Source organism: Pleurodeles waltl, chromosome 7, assembly GCF_031143425.1.
Source record: "Pleurodeles waltl isolate 20211129_DDA chromosome 7, aPleWal1.hap1.20221129, whole genome shotgun sequence".
NCBI classification, from domain to species: Eukaryota; Metazoa; Chordata; class Amphibia; order Caudata; family Salamandridae; genus Pleurodeles; species Pleurodeles waltl.
This window is the reverse complement of record NC_090446.1, coordinates 1,395,552,472-1,395,568,880: the sequence shown is the minus strand read 5'-3', so window position 1 is coordinate 1,395,568,880 and position 16,409 is coordinate 1,395,552,472. Positions and strand designations below refer to the sequence as shown.

At 46.4% G+C, this 16,409-nt stretch overlaps 1 protein-coding gene across 2 annotated transcripts in view; it reads right to left on the bottom strand.

The window, feature by feature from the left end:
* SYT3 (synaptotagmin 3) overlaps positions 1–16,409 on the bottom strand; it is a 481,632-nt gene that overhangs the window by 183,286 nt on the left and 281,937 nt on the right. For both annotated transcript variants that reach the window (XM_069200996.1, XM_069200995.1), the window contains exon 7: positions 13,727–14,276. In XM_069200996.1, the coding sequence (XP_069057097.1) occupies positions 13,727–14,276 (550 nt within the window). The remainder of the gene's footprint in view (positions 1–13,726; positions 14,277–16,409) is intronic.

The following is a 16,409-nucleotide window of genomic DNA, read 5'->3' as shown; positions in this document are numbered from 1 at the left end:
CACTTTAAACACTTAAGACATTAATTTGGTTTAAAATGCACGTGGAATAAACTGATTTAACTGAATGGTGGATATATCATGGGCACAGTTCAAGATTTTTAATCAACATCACTTTGGTTCAGTGGTTCAATATCTCATGTGGTGAATGAAATTCAGCAAAACAAAAGGTATGAAAAGCTTAGACAACAAGCCTGTGTACAGTAGAGGAAATTTGGGTTTTTTTTATTGGAAAAAAAGGCATTGGCAAAGCCAACAAGTCTAACCTTGGCAAGCTGGTGCAATGAATACATATTAAGTATATGCCACAACAATAAAACAAAACAATCTGCTACCTAAATGTGATTGCTATATGCTTGCAATAAACAATGTAAAGCTTTTTAAAAGAGGTACAGAAAACATTTCCAGTTTAAATAATCATAAATAAAAATATTCTTATTAGTTTAAACAAAAGGATTTGAATTACTGTAACGTAAGAGATGTGTGAACCCGCAAAGATGACTGTAGAATCAAGCATTGGGAAAACTACTAGGAAAGGTAACTAAGATTTTTGTTAAAGCATGTAACCAAAAAAAAAAAGCAAAAAAAAAAAAAAGAAATATACCAGCACCTAAACATGGCAGACATATACTTGCAATAAAAAAAATAAAAAACAATCACTCAAGAAGTTGTTTTACTAGCAATGTTTTTTGAATAATAAATGTATCTGATAGATTCGTCTAACCACAGATTCCTCACCATAAAATATTTCCCAAGCACCAGACTGTAGGGGTTATTACAACTTTGGAGGAGGTGTTAATCCGTCCCAAAAGTGACGGTAAAGTGACGGATATACCACCAGCCGTATTACGAGTCCATTATATCCTATGGAACTCGTAATACGGATGGTGGTATATCCGTCACATTTGGGACGGATTAACACCTCCTCCAAAGTTGTAATAACCCCTTGTATCTGGAGATTTTTTTCTACAGCAGTTCTCCTGCACACCGCTGTGTGGTATCGTGTTGCTCCACACTGGTCCATAGCACTCCAGTAGTAGCAGAGTGGAGCCGCATATAAGCATCACCCCTTTCGGCTGATGTCACTTCCTTTCTTTCGGCCATTTCCGACACAGATCCAGAGCTCTGCTCCTGAATTTGTCATTTTTCCAATGACCTCAAACAGTGTGTTAGGGATCGGTGCCCCCTACAAAACAACAGGATTCAACGAAGAGGAGAAGATGTGCATTGAGCATAGAAGTTGCAATTCTCTGGGCCATTCCCGTGACCATTCCACTTCCCACTTGAAGTCTTCAGGTAAGTCCAAGTCCAAATAAAAGCATAAAAAAGCAAGGCAGGACTTGACTCCATTCTGCCACTCTGGCTCCAAGGAGGAGGTGTGAGGGTGTTAAGATGTAAATCAAACTCCATTGACATTGCATGCTCAGTGTACCAATTAGTCAGATGGTTCCAATGTGCCCTAAGTTTTTGGGCTGTTGTCAACCCCACAGCCTATTGAGACCTTCAAAGAGGCCATCCTGCAGATATTTAGTCTACCTATGAATCCCTCTGCTATGCTTTCAGGCCCCAAGGATCCTCAAGGACATACTGTTGAGTTACTGTTGGTGGGTCCTTCCATGGCATGGTCTGCCCCCCTGGGACCTGCTGCAGGGCCTGTTCCAACTCCGATAAAGATTTCCACACCAGCCCCACAGTCCAACCTGGTTCCTACTAGCCCGATGACTGGGCCGATTACATTAGTGCAGAAAGGTGATCCGGTGCCAATACCTATGTTAGATCCTGAATCAATGTCAGCCTGAGCATGACCTATGTTGCACTACAACATTACTAAAATGCAACTGCTCATCATACAGCATGACTCTACTCATGTACCTCTTCCAAATCATACAGGCTCCCTTATATTTTTGGGTCTATTTATGATTATATCCAGACAGGATGCATTCCAGAATGATTATGATGGTGTGGGAAATGTCAAGCTTCCTCTCCATTACACTGATGCCTTATACCTTAATTTACAAACTGCAAGTGGTTGTGACAACTCCCTCAAGACAATGGTTGACTCACCTAGAGACTACCAAGGGAGGACCAAGAGATGACAGTGTTTCTTTTGCAGTGGTGGTTTGGAGAGAATCTGAGGTGCTAGAGCTACAGCAGTCCTCCAGTGAGGTTAAAACAAATTTGACTGAAATCCTACAGCCTGGGCGAGCAACATATTAGCCCTTGCTTTCTTTGAATGATACTCCTATGGATATCATGATGACTACCTGATTGAAACCATGTTCTTGCCTGTCTGTGAATAGGCAGGGGGGCAGACATTATTGCATCCCACTCCAGAAAGCCTTATTGTATGGGCCTCAACTGTAAAGTGAATTCTAATTCATTCTCGATCACTCATCCAAAAAGGGAATCTAAGAGGATTGGCAAATTTGACCTCTTGGGTCATTACACCCATACCATTTTGGACATGGTCAGCAAGATCTTGCTGGTGGTCCCGGAAGATGTTAGGGCCTCTTTGGCCACATCTTGTCCATCATGCATTGTCTGGGACAAATATGTTATCTGTGCAGGTTTGGATACCACTGAATGCATTCGTAGGGTGGTTGGTTCCAGTGTTGTCCTTTGTAGACATGGCTTGATGAGGTCTGATGCTCTAGTGAAGTGCGAGCTAAGCTGATGGACATTCCCTTTGACAGGTTCTGCTTCTTTGGTGAAAAGGTCTACTCCACTTTGGAATGCTTTAAAGGTAGTAGAGCTACAATGTGTTCCTTTGAGCTTCTCACCCCTGCAAAACAATTTTTTCATCAAGTTCAGAAATTTAGAAGATACTCCAGGGGCCTGTGATGCAGCAGGTAACCAGTTCCTTTTGGGGTTGAAGATGCAGTACTGGCAGACAATATGTGAGCCAGAAGGAGCATCAGTGTTCCAACTCCTCCTCCTCTGTTACACGGCAAACAAACTGCTAGTTTTACCTCAGTGGCTTATGACCACCCAAGGATTCATCATATATAACATATGGGTCTTGCAAACTATTCAGAACAGCTATGCCTTTCTTTCACCCACACCCAATTTCACTCTCACACCAGAACAGATTTGAGAGCAGCACCTGTCTATCCTCCTACATGCAGTTATCCTATCCTAAAGGTGCAATAGAGAAATTACCAGATGCAGAAAAGGATGGAGGCCTTGGGCCTATCATGTACTTCTGTCCTCTCAATGCCTTCCAATTGAAGAACAAATTAAAAATGCTAATTTTGGCCCATATCCAGGTGCTCATAAAACTGATGGAGGTGCTTGCTGCCCATCTTTGGAGGTCAGGAATTGCTGTATTCCTAACCTGCGATGACTGGCTGCTGAAGGCAGCCTCACCACAGTCATTAATGAACCACTATCAATAGCAGAACTCGTAACATTGTTGGTATTCATTATAAACAAGCTGAAGCCCCACTAGACTCCCTCTCAAAGGCTTCCATTCACATGGGCAATACTGTGGAGTTCAGGGAATTTCCTTTGCAGCAATAATAATGTGTCATTAAGGCTATGATCTTGATGTTTCAGGCTCGCTTTTGGATTGAGGTGTGCGTGGTTCTGACACTTTTTGGCCTCTAGGTCTCATGCATTCTCCGAGTCACCACACCAGGTGGCACATGTGGTCTGTATAGAGGAACCTGAAGTGCCAGAGAAGTAAGCACCATGGCCGCCTTTCTGAGACCATCCAGATTTCAGAGGAGAAGCTGAATATCTACAGTGGTAGATGACTCACCCCTTCACCTTGTTGACAGTGGTGATGAATGCATCACATGAGTGAGGTGCAGATCAGAGAACTTTGGTTTCTATTGGAGAGCAAGCTCCACATCAAACTACTCGAGCAGTGGGCTATTTGTCTGCCTCTGAAGGCCTTCCTGCAATCCATTAAGGGAGGCTTGTGCAGGCTCTCATGAACAACACCATGCCAAACAGTACTGCAACAAGTGGTCCTTGGCCTTGTGCCAGGAGACTTTGCATCTCTGGAGGTAATTGGAGTACCTGGGCATCTTCTTGATTGCAAATCACCTTGCAGTGTCCCTGAAATCAAATCAGAGGAGCTGAACAGGCATCATCATGAGTGGCATCTGCATCCCAAGGTGGTGCTAGATTTAGAACAAGAGATTCCTGTACATTTTGCCAACTCTAACTCTTTTGTCCCAGGTTCTGAAAAAGATCAAAAGCGACTGGATCCAAGGAATCCTAGTGGCCCTGGGTTGGGCTAGGCGAGTGGGGTACCAAGAACTCCTGGGATTGAGCATCTGTCCTTCAATCAGGCTGTCACTTCATGAGGACCTCCTGTCTCTGCAACGGAGCAGGGTTTTCTACCCAAATCTACACAGACTATGGCTACATGCATGGAAATTGAGCAGTGGCAATTGGCTGCATTTGATTTGCAATCTGTAGTGGTGAAGTTGCCATTCACCCCTCCCCATAATCCACTTATGCCGGATGATGGGACAAATTTGTGACCAGGTGCGGTGGCCGACATACAGACCTCTAACAGGCAAAATTCTTGGATGTCCTTTATTTTGTACTTAGGCCAGCAAAGGTTTGCAGTGGGCACTTTAAAAGGTTGCTTTTTACCCTTTTTAACATTTGCCAGACTGATCATGCTTGTTCAAATCACCTGTTGTAATGAACTTCATTAAAGGTTTGACACAATTTTCCTCCTACACAATTTGTAATGCCATAGTGGGACATTAACTTGGTCTTGACATTTCTCATGTGTACGCCCTTTGAGCTGATGCATAGCTGCTAACTGCGTCTCCTGAACTTGAACACTGTCTTCCTCACTGCGATTATGTCAGTTTGTCACATGAGTGAACTGCAGGCACTTTCAGTGCAACCACCCCAAACTATTTCTTTCTCCAACAAATTGATGCTGAGAACTCTGGTGGCCTTTGTATCTAAAGTCATTGTATCTAAAGTCAAGACTCACTCACACTTTTCGTAATCAATCATCCTAACAGCATTCTTTACAATCTGTCACCCTTCAAAAGAGGAGAGACAACAGCAGTTGGACCCCAAAGGGCTCTGAGCTTTTACACAGATCGTACCAAGGATCATCTTTTTGTGGGGTTTTCTGGAGTAAAGATAGGGAAAGCTGTGCAATGGGGTCAAATGTGACTAAAAGAGAATGGCTAATCCATCAACATATATGTAATACTAACTCATGACAACAATCCCATGTTTAGACAGATGATGAAGTAAGAGGTTTAAAGTGTGGATCGGGAAAGAGACATGGGTTGTGGCCTTGAGATGGAGCAGCTGAAAGAAAAGATTATTTGGCCAACAATTTCTAAGGGTTGCCGAAACTCACAGGACTACTGACCTAACATTCTATGCATGCTACTTAATTTGGGATGGCCCAATGTTCCCGGGAGGCTATGAACAACAGTTTGGCCCTACCTTTAAAGCAAAGGAAGGCTGGGTCTGTTAGCATGGCCATGTGGAAAGTCAGACTAGAAGTCCATGAACAAAAAAAACAAAATCTCTTCCATACAGCGCAATCAAACACAATAAGTGCAGAGCTTTCAAGGTGGTTTGAGGAAGAAAATATGGGATAAAAACTGTATTTTACAGCACAAATTTCTACATATATTGCCTGGAAAGCTGTCTATTGCATAGGTATTTGAGGAGATCTTATAGATCAGGATCCTGACAGAATATCTACTGGATCAGGATCCTGCCAAAGGCTTTAGGTACTGTCAGGTGGCGTTGGTCGACTCCACATTCGTTGTTGGCATCGTGGTCACCGTGATGACATCACGGTCGTACATAGGAACCACCCAGGCTTGCTGATGTCCGTTTTTTTTCACGACTTTCCATGCCAATAGCGCGGAGTCATGAAGAACATTGAAATTGGTGCACCAGAGCTAAGGACCTGAAAGGGAAATACCTTTCCCTAGAAATCAGTTTGCAAGCGGGGAGGATGGGTGGGTCGGTAAGGAATCTGAAACTATTATATGTCTCTGCCAGATAAATTGTTACCGTTCATCTGATAGAGACTTCTAATTGCAGATTCCTTACCTTAGAATGGATACCCAAGCAATACCATCCTCGTGGTGGGCTGCGAACCAAGATCATAATAAAAACTCCTGCAGGACCGAACGACCAAAGTAACCATCTTTGCGGACCTGACTGTCCAGGCAGTAATGTCATGTGAATGTGTGCAGGTTTGCCCACATTGCTGTCTGGCAGATATCCGGGACAGGAACTCAGCGTGTTAACGCAGTGGTAGCATCAGCTGCTCTGGTGGAGTTTGCACGCAAGCCGTCAGGGGATTGCTTCTTTGCCAAAGTGCAGCACATTTTGATGCAGAGCAGTACCCATCGCAAGATGGTATGCTTTTGCACGCCTTCCCCACATATCCAACAAAGAGTTGCTCGTCCACCAGGAATTTTTTAGTACAATTGAGGTAGATCGCCAATGCTCTTTTTGGATCCAGACGGTGGAGTCTCTCCTCTTCATAAGAGGGATGTGGGGGGGGGGAGTCAAAAGTAGGCAAAGTGATGGGTTGGCCGATGTGAAGAGGCGTAACAACCTTATGAAGGAAGCCTTTGTACGGAGCACCACTTTGTCAGGGTGGACAGAAAGAGATTGAAGCTCACTCACTCTGCGTGCTGAGGTGATGGCAATATGAAAAGCAGCCTTGAGTGTTAGGAGCCGCCGGGAATAATTGTGGAGTAGCTCAAAAGGGGCAGTTAGGACCAGGTTCAAGTCCCACTGGGGCATAATGAACGGGGTTTGAGGAAACAAATGGGTGAGGCCCTAAAGGAACCTTCCAACAATGGGAGACTTGAATAAGGAAGGCATAAAGGAGGCCTGAGTTCAACTCGAGACGAAAAGCGTCGCCGAGCAAGTGCCACCTTGGAAACTCCAACATGCAAAACACTTGACATTGTGCATTCTCTGCGGAGGTGAACAGATCTAACCAAGGCTCTCCCCACTACTGAAAGAGGCCTTGAGCGACCTCCGGATGGCGACGCCACTCGTGAGCGACTATGCATCAACAGTTGAGTTTGTCTGCTCTGGCGTTCAGTGAGCCCACCAGATGTTGAACCACCAGTTTTATGCCCTGATGTTCCAGCCACATCCAAAGAGCCTCCTGACAAATAGTCCAGGACCTCACTCCACCCTGCTTGTTGCAGTACCACATGGTGGTGGTGTTGTCTGCGAACACTTGCGCTGCTTTCCCTTTTAGAGAGGTAAGGAATGCTTTCAATGCAAGCCTGATCGCCAGGCGAACCAAAAGATTGATGTGGAGTCCGTCTCTACCTGAGACCAGATACCTTTGATCTCTGCCTCTTCAAATGGCCACCCCATCCCAGGAGTGACACATCTGTCACTACTGTCAGATCTGGTTGGGGAAGGGAGAGGCATCTGCCATTGACCCAATTGCAATTTGATAGCCAGCACTGCAGGTTTTTCGCAGTTCCCTCCAAGATCTGGATCATGTCAGAGAGATTTCCCTGATGCTGTGCCCACTGGATCTTCAGGTCCCACTGCAGAGCCTGCATATGCCATCTGGCATGTGTCACCACCAGGATGCAGGAGGCCATGAGGTCCAGCAGCCTCAGAGTCATTTTCACCCAAATCCAGAATAGAGGCTGAAACGTCGGAATCATAGCCTGAATTTCAAGGACTCGCTTTTCGAAATGATAGACTTGAAACTGCACTGTGTCGAAAACAGCTCCAATAAAAGGGAGCGTCTGAGAAGGAGTGAGGTGTGATTTAGACATGTTTATAGTGAGCCCAAGCAAGTGCAGAAGGTTCACCATAGACTGAAGATGGAAGGCGACTTTCTGGGGTGTCTTCGCCTCCAGCAGCCAGTCGTCGAGGTAGGGGAAGGCGGAAACTCCTAACCTGCATAGATGAGCTGCAACTACTGCCATCACTTTCATGAACACCCGAGGGGCGCTGGTAAGGCCGAAGGGGAGCACAGTAAATTTAAAGTGGTTGTAACCTACCATGAATCACAAGTAGTGCCTGTGGGCAGGCAAGACGGGTATATGAAAGTAAGCATTCTGCAAGTCCAGCGCTACCATCCAGTCTCCTATGACCAAGACAGACAGGACCTGAGCCAGAGTGAGCATCTTGAACTTCTCCTTCTTGAGGAAGAGATTGAGGGCTCGAAGGTCTAGGATGGGACATAGGGCCTTGTCCTTTTTGGGCACCAGTAAGCAGCAGGAATAACAACCACAACCTACTTCTGGTGCAGGGACCCTCTCTATGGCTCCCTTGGCCAAGAGTGCTGCGACTTCCTCGTGGAGAAGTGCCAGATGATCCTCCGGTAAGCAGCTGTAGGAAGGAGGCATGGACGGAGGGGCAGTCTCGAAGGGAAGGGAGTAGCCCTTTCGGACTATTTGCAAAACCCACCTGCCCATCATGATGAATTCCCAGTGGGACAGGTGATGGTGGATCCTGGCCCAGCTGGTCCACAATGGTGTAATGGACTACGAGTGTTTCGAGGCTGCGGCGGGGGTAGGGGTGTACTGGGCAGACCTCTGGTTCTCTGCCCTACGAACTTGTGGGATTTTGCATACCCGGCCATGCAGTGGCTGAGTAGCATGTGCAGCACGTTGGCCGGCAGGGAAAGGATGCAACAGGGAGACTCTTTTGTGACCACGAAAGGAGCAAGCAGCAGACTGTGTTGGGTGAGAGGCACTGCGAGGCCAAGGGACTGAGCCGTAGCCCGGGACTCCTTGAATCTCTTGAGCGCTGAGTCTGCTTTGTCTCCAAAGAGACATGTGCTATTGAAGGGCACATCCATGAGAGACTGTTGGACATCCCACCAAAAAAACAGATGTCCTCAACCAGGTGTGGCGCCTCAAGGCCACCGTCGACACAACTGATCTGCCCACTGAGTCGGTCATGTCCATCCCACAACAAATCGTGAACTTATCCACATCCCTCCCGTCAGCAACGGCCTGGGAGATGATGCCCTGGCCTACTCCAGGACCTGCGGCAATACCCATGCGACCGTATCCCACAATGAATGAGTGTAGTGGCCCAAAAGGCATGAGGTGCTCATGGACCACAATGCCAGTCTGGAGGAAGAAGACATTTTCTTCCCAAGATGAGCCAGTCTTTTTGATTCCCTATCCGGGGGAGCGGGCAGGAATGTGCCAGAGGAAGAAGAAGCCTGGATGACGGGGCTCTCAGGCGTGGTGTGTTTGGACAGGAATTTAGGGTCATTCACGGTGGACTGATGGGGGCGGGTGATTGCCCTATTCACAGGAGCCCTTGTGCTTGGTCTGGACCAGGTACCCAGGAGGACAGTGGTGAGGGATTCATTAAGTGGAAGGAGAGACTCTGAAGTGGAAGCCCTAGACTGAAGCACCTCTGGTTAGTCCTGACTGCTACAGAGGGGAGCTCAAGGCCAAGGACCTCAGCCGCCCTACTGACAGCGATGGAGTAAGATGCTCCCTCTGCCATAGCTAAGGTAGGAGGAGAACACATGCCAGCATTTGGAGAAGTATCAAGACCACTAGCCTCCTCCAATTCATGTGCCCAGTCCAAGTTGGGGTCGTCCAGCTGGTATTCTAAAGGATCCAGTGTCCCCTCCAATCCTTCCCCATATTCATACCCATAATAAAAAGGGTCAGAATCCAACCTGGGGTGAGTCAATGTCGATTGTGGGCCCAACTGACGGCAGGAGCATTGGTGTCTTAGCAGGAGTCGGGAAGGTCACATTGGCATGACCAGCATCGGCACGGATCTGAGAACGCATCCGGAAGGGTACTCGGAGACTGGGGCTGGAGGTGCTGGTGCTGAACCCAAAGAGCTCCCATCCGAGCATAATGGCCCTGAAAGTGCCGCAGGGGGTTCGGTCTGCCCAAATATGAGGTGCATGGCCTCATAAAATTATTTTAGCTGGGCAGGGGTGGCTCTGGCTTCCAGAAACTCGGGGAGGCACAGCGCAGACTCAGAAGTAGGCTCTGCAGGTGGAGGCCTCAAGCGTCAACACTCTTACCCTATCGCATCGGGCAAGTTAGCCTTCTTTGACTTCTTTTTGTGATCCGAATGTCCCTAAGATTTTGAATGGGACGAGGGGGAGTGGTGATGACTCTGCGAGCAGCCTCAAGACCTTTCTCGAGTGAGACCAGGACAGACGCAGAGTCGATTGTCGTGCTGCCATGAGCATTAGTGACCACTCACTCAAAGCCTTCGGGTTCATGGCCCGGCACTCAGAGCGCGACTTCGGGTTGTGGTCAAGCTCCAGACACCACAAACACACCAGGTGCGGGTCTGTCACCAACATCATGCGATGACAGACATCGCAAGGTTTGAAGCCGGTCTTTCAAGAAATCCCTTGACACACCAAAGAAGTAAAAAAAAATTTAAAAAATGAATTTGGTCAAAAAATGACCATGGTAGCTCACTCCGGACCTGTGCGTGGTGCAGAAAGAAAATAACTGACATCAGTGCACCTGAGTGGCACCTATGTACACCGTGGCGTAATCACAATGACCATGGTACCAACAACGGACATGGAGTCAACCGACACTATCCAGATACAGTCTGAGGCCTGGGGGATCTTCTAAGGTAAGGAATCTGCAACTAGAAATTTCTATCAGATAAAATTCTGTACACAGCATACAAGAAGTAAAGGTTGTGGTAACAAGAGCAGTCGTGCTCCATCATGCAGAGTGCCCACTGAAATACCCATGTCAAGATTTTAGTACTATGACAGGATAGAATTTAGGGGTGTGCGAAGTTCACTTCAGCCAAATTCTTTCTTACTCATTCTCAAACTTTATAGATTTCTTGAAGTTTGTACAGTTTTTGTTAAAGACTCAAGTAAAAAAGTATGTTTTTTGGTGAAAAGCGTGAAAAGGCATCTGAATGGTCACTTTTAAGTGCCAGGATGCTGTTAATATATACATAAATGCATGTGTGGGCTGCTCAAACACTCCAGAGTGTGCGTGCCCAGATGAGGATGTTGCTTAAGTATTCCAGACTTCTGGTGACAACATGTTGCGTAGTTCTCCATTCTCTCCAATGTGATGCTCAGTGATGCCGGCGTGGTGCTCCATACGCCAGGTTATGAGGTTATGCCGACTTGTAGAGCGCACTAATCACCAAAGCATATCCAAGCGATGGACAAGCCCTTCCTTACATGTTATCAACTGGTTGCTGACCTCACAAACACATTATAGTAACAGATTCAGAAATGAATAGATAGATAGATAGATAGATAGATAGATAGATAGATAGATAGATAGATAGATAGATAGATAGATAGATAGATAGATAGATATGAATATCTGTATATATATCTATATATATGTATATATATATATATATATATATATATATATATATATATATATATATATTGAAGTCTGTAGTTTCTAAGTCGTGACAATAAAATATGCGAAATCAGCCTAGCAAGCATGTGTGTGTGAGAAAGTGTGGAAGACTGTTTGTTAGGAGTAATAAAGAAATACAGACATGCACTCGTGAAAGACGAAAAGCACAACCTTCGACATGTCTAGACATAGAATGTTTCACCAATAGCACAAGGACAATGAACACAGGGACAGCTATCAGACTGCACAGATGTTACTATCCCTGCCCCTGCTCTACCAATAACATTGCTAGCAGCGGTCCTGCACTCCACCTGAGCAACAAAGAGCATCAACATTGTCTTGTTGCTGGCACAAAGGGAGTGTCCAAACCGCAAAATTTAATTTCGCCTGAAGCTTTTAGAACCCTTGCACTGGCCCTGATGTGTTACAGATGTATCAAGAGTTTTGATAGAGCAATTAATTTTTCCCGACATTGCCGAGCTTTCAAAGAAAAAAAAACAGTAGGTCCTAAACATTCAGACAGAAGTAAAACAGGAGTTATAGTAATGAAGCTGGCTCTTACCTCAGATGCGGGGCAGCCCGGCGGGTTCTACACATATTACAAGCTGGATTACAAACATGTAAGCGACTCGGACCTCTGGTATGCCTCGAGCGACACACATCTATCATCCAAAATGCAGTAATGTCACAGCTCAGGTGTCAGACAGCAGAGCTTTCCCTCGGGTTAACCAGACCTCTTGGACACCTCAACAAGTTGCTACTACACATGACATGGCAAGGGGCAGCTCTCAGACTTCAGTGCTACCTTGGAGGTGTGGTTAGCCTCTAAGGTAGTTCTGAAGGCTGCCACCATCTCAGGTTTTGAACCTAAGGGGCATTCCTGAGGTCATGGAGAAGACGCAAAACCAGCAGAGCGTCTTGGACTGCTCACATCACCACTTTTGGTTTGTGTTTTCATTAGATGTCCAGGTTTTACACCTTTATCTCATCACATCATGCTGTTAGAACTTTACTGTAAGTATTATAACCACGTGATGTACAGCGTTTCTGAAATCTGGCCCTGGACAGGCAGATAGCCCAGCATCAGGTCTCACCCAGCAGAGCTATCACTCAGAGCAGATATCAGTGGACAGCAGAGCTGCCAAGACGGAAATCACAGATCACGCCGGATCAGAGAGGTCCAATACAGCAGACCTGTCCGTCAGCCTAGGACACAGGCTCAGGCCTCTGACAGCAGGGGTGTATGTCACATTACACAAAGCACACATCTCTGGACTTCAGGCAACAGAGGCATTCGTTCATTTATAAAGAGCGAGTTCCACAATGCCAGTTCTCTGGCAGGAGCAGTATCCTCACATTACAAACACCATCACTGAATAGCATACAGGACAGCAGAGCAAGCCCTCAAACTAGACACTTGCCATCGGCTCTGAGGCTAGTCAGCCGTGCTACACTGGTCCTCAGGTCTCAGGTCTCCGAGAGCAGACCGATCGCTCGGATTACACACGCGTGGCAGGTTGATTAATCAGACATCGAAGCTCGCCCTCCAACTACAGGTTTTACCAGGCCTGGGCTTCAGGCGCGAGCTCCCTCACTTTACAAAGATGTCATCTGTTCAGATCTGATGACGCAGAGCTATTCCTCGAGTTACACATTCGTCATTCAGACAGCAGCTATTCCTCAGGATAGAAAGCGGTCACTAGCTCAGGGCCCCTCCGGCAGAGCTATCACACATTCAGACAGCAGACCTATCAATCAAGGTGTACATCTCTCACAAACCCCCGGTTATGTGGCGCGCACCAAGGAACCTGTCCTTCGGGTCACACGTTTGCCAACAGTTCATGCCTCAGACAGCAGAGCTATCAATCTTCCAATATATCTTTTACCGTTCAGCATCAGAAATCAAAGTTTACCCTCAAGTTAAATGGCATTGAGGCAGAGGACCGGTTCCTCAGATTACATATACGTTGTACAGACGAGACACCAGAGCTATCACTCTATCTGCAAGGCACTCACTATTCAACATCAGAACGCAGCGTGAGCCCTTGGGTTACATGGTACAGAGGACCTGTCTCTCAAGTTGCATACTTGCCACCAGGGTAATGCCTCAGGCAGCAGAGCTGTGCACGAGGTAACAGATGAGAGAGCACAGCTATAACATGTTACATGGAATTCACGGGCTCAGGCCTTGCACAACAATGGTATCCCTCGGGTTACATGTCTTACAGCCCCAGGCCAAAGAGCCGAGCTGGGCATTCAGCAGTGTGCCAGGCTTAGATCTCAGAGCTATCCCTCACATTACACATTTACCACTGGGTCAGATTCCAATTGCACACTCTTAGGGCTACAGCTTAGACCATGAAATTGATCGAGCAGAGATGAATACTTACTGAGCTTGCTTCAAGAATATCCCTCCACAGAGGGCTGTCCTCGCTGAGGTCTGAGAACTCCAGGAGGTTGTCCAGCACCACCTGCCCGATGAGGTCATGGCGGGTGAAGCGGTCAAAGTCATAGACGCTAAAGTGCAGCTTGCGGTTCTGGAGCTCGTTGAAGGGGACACTGAAGTGAAAGGTCTCATTGAAGATAGGGTTCAGGGTCTTGCGGTGCACCTTGGTTTGGAACTTCTTCTTACGGTCGGGCAGCAGGTAGATCTTGACGTAGGGGTCGGAGAATCCGTTGGCATCCTTGGCGGGCAGCTCCAGGGCCTTGAGGATCTTCACCACCAGCTGCTCGGTGCTGTAGAGGTAGCGCAGCACAAAGCTGATGCGGCCGCAGCTCGTCGCCTCTTGCTTTTTCATGTCTCCATCGGCAGATCGCTGCTTGTACAACTCGGGCTTGATGTGTCCAATGCTGGTGGCCTGCTCAGGTTTCTCATCCACATGGCCCCCAAAGTCTGGGCTGGACAGCTGCTGGGTCATCGGTCGAGGAAGAGTACTATACCTAGGTGTCAAGGTAAGAGAAGAAGCATTAGTGATCCACAGGACATTGAAATGCACCATCTTTGATACGCAGCAATGGAGGGATGATGCCAAGCTATCTTGCATCAGATTGGTTTAGGTGATCTTAGAGCCACCCAGGTATCTCCTGGTAGCGCATGGATCATAGCCCACAACCCAGATGACGGCCTCTGGCTGACTCCTCCATGTAACACCGCTGATCTCAACTAGAATGTCTTGTTCAGAGCACCATGTATGACTTAAAACTCATCCCCTGAAGGTCTTCTGTACAGATGCTCCTACAGGAAAACTGCCCACACTGATGATCCCCTGTCCAGAACTCCGTTGCATCTCAATCCCCACACTAAGTGTCTCCAATGCAGACCTCAACATAACACCGCTGGCTGAACCAAGGGTCTCTTGTCCAGACTAGCAGATAGCCCTTTTTCTCACACCATGGATATTTGTATATATGTCCTTATAACTCAATTCACTACACCAATGGTCTTATATATAGACCTTCTTATAACAGCATGTCCTACACCCAGAACTTTCTGCTGGTGTTTTCATTCACAGTTCTAGCTACACAAATGATCTCTCAACTAGACATCTTACCAGGCCCACGCCCCACACTGTGTATTTCTCCCCATACTGATGGCTTATTGTACCAACTGCGAAATCAAAGCATGCCCCACACCGATGTCCAGACTGCAATTTAACAGCATTGCCTACTTTAGGAGCCTCTTGCACCAACTGAGATTCAGCATCTTGAAATAGGTGTTAAAATCAGCTGCAGTAATGATGACAGTGACAAAAAATAAAATGTAGACATTTTATCCATGCACAGCCTTATTAATCCAAATAAACAAACAAATGAATGACTTAGGTGCTGATGGGGGAATCACCCAGGGATTCTCCAAACTTGTCTTGAATGCAATATTTCACAATTTGATCAGCAATTAGTATATTGATTCTAGAATGCCGACTGCTACAGGCGTTGCGCGTGGACATCGTGGAACAACCGGTTTTGTACAGACAATACAGGAACGGACTGGGTTTTCCAGAGCACATACACATGTTTCGTAAGGCATGGGAGACGATCATACAGCACGTGGTTGACTCGCTAAGGCACACGTTTGCATTGAATGACCTCCTGATGAAGGACTATTGGTCCGAAATGCACTGGGTATTTTTGCTATCAGTTATATTTACCTGAATAATTATGGAATAGTGCCACAACAAAGTTAACAAAGTTTCTGTTAAAGTGAGAAACAAGAATGACCAAATAAAACTGTAGCCAACATTTCTATTTATCCTTGGATTTTACTACCTAAAAATTCGGAATTAATATACGAATTGATTATCAAATTGTGAATAAAGAGAGGAATCCAGACTAGGACCCTAACGAGCACAAGGAGATTTACTACACCATAAGAGGTATAGTGTATTCAAGAAAAGTGACAAAAAATAAATTACCTACTTTGATTTAGCTTATACAATGTTTATTTATGTATCAAGACATGTAGCTAAGTAGGTAGTAGTTTGGCTGACTCACACGCCATCAATATCACTTACTCCGTTTCATCTTGTTGATAGAATTGAAAAGACTTTCCAGGCAGCTGTTAACAGATTAGAAGGACTATTCACAAACTGCATTTTGTAGTACATGGTGCTCACATTCTAAAAAATGCTATTTGAAGATCCACATGGGGAAGCCTCCTGCCTCTCACATCTCTTATGTGCGAAGATTTCCACCCCCACTGTGGAGATCTCCCCACAGATATGCCTCTGGGCATAGCTTTCATTAGTGCAGCAGGTGCAGTGGTTTTCTGGTTTCACTTTCAACTGATCAGCTAAAAAATCAATGGGTATCTATTTCTCTCTCTTTATGCTAAGGCTTTGTTTTTTTCCACAGTGCACTTCACAGAATATAACGCAGGCTGAGCACCAGTTCCACATCGATTATAGGCATGTGGCGATTAAGTGATTTGCCCAAAATCACAGGATGTGTTGAGCCGGCGCCGAGATACGGATCCAGTCCTGCAGTTCCAGTCCGCAGCTCTCGGTCGGTCAGTAGAGGAAGGCAGGCGGAAGTCACGTGACAGCTCAGCCCGCTGTAGGCTCGACGTTCCAACAG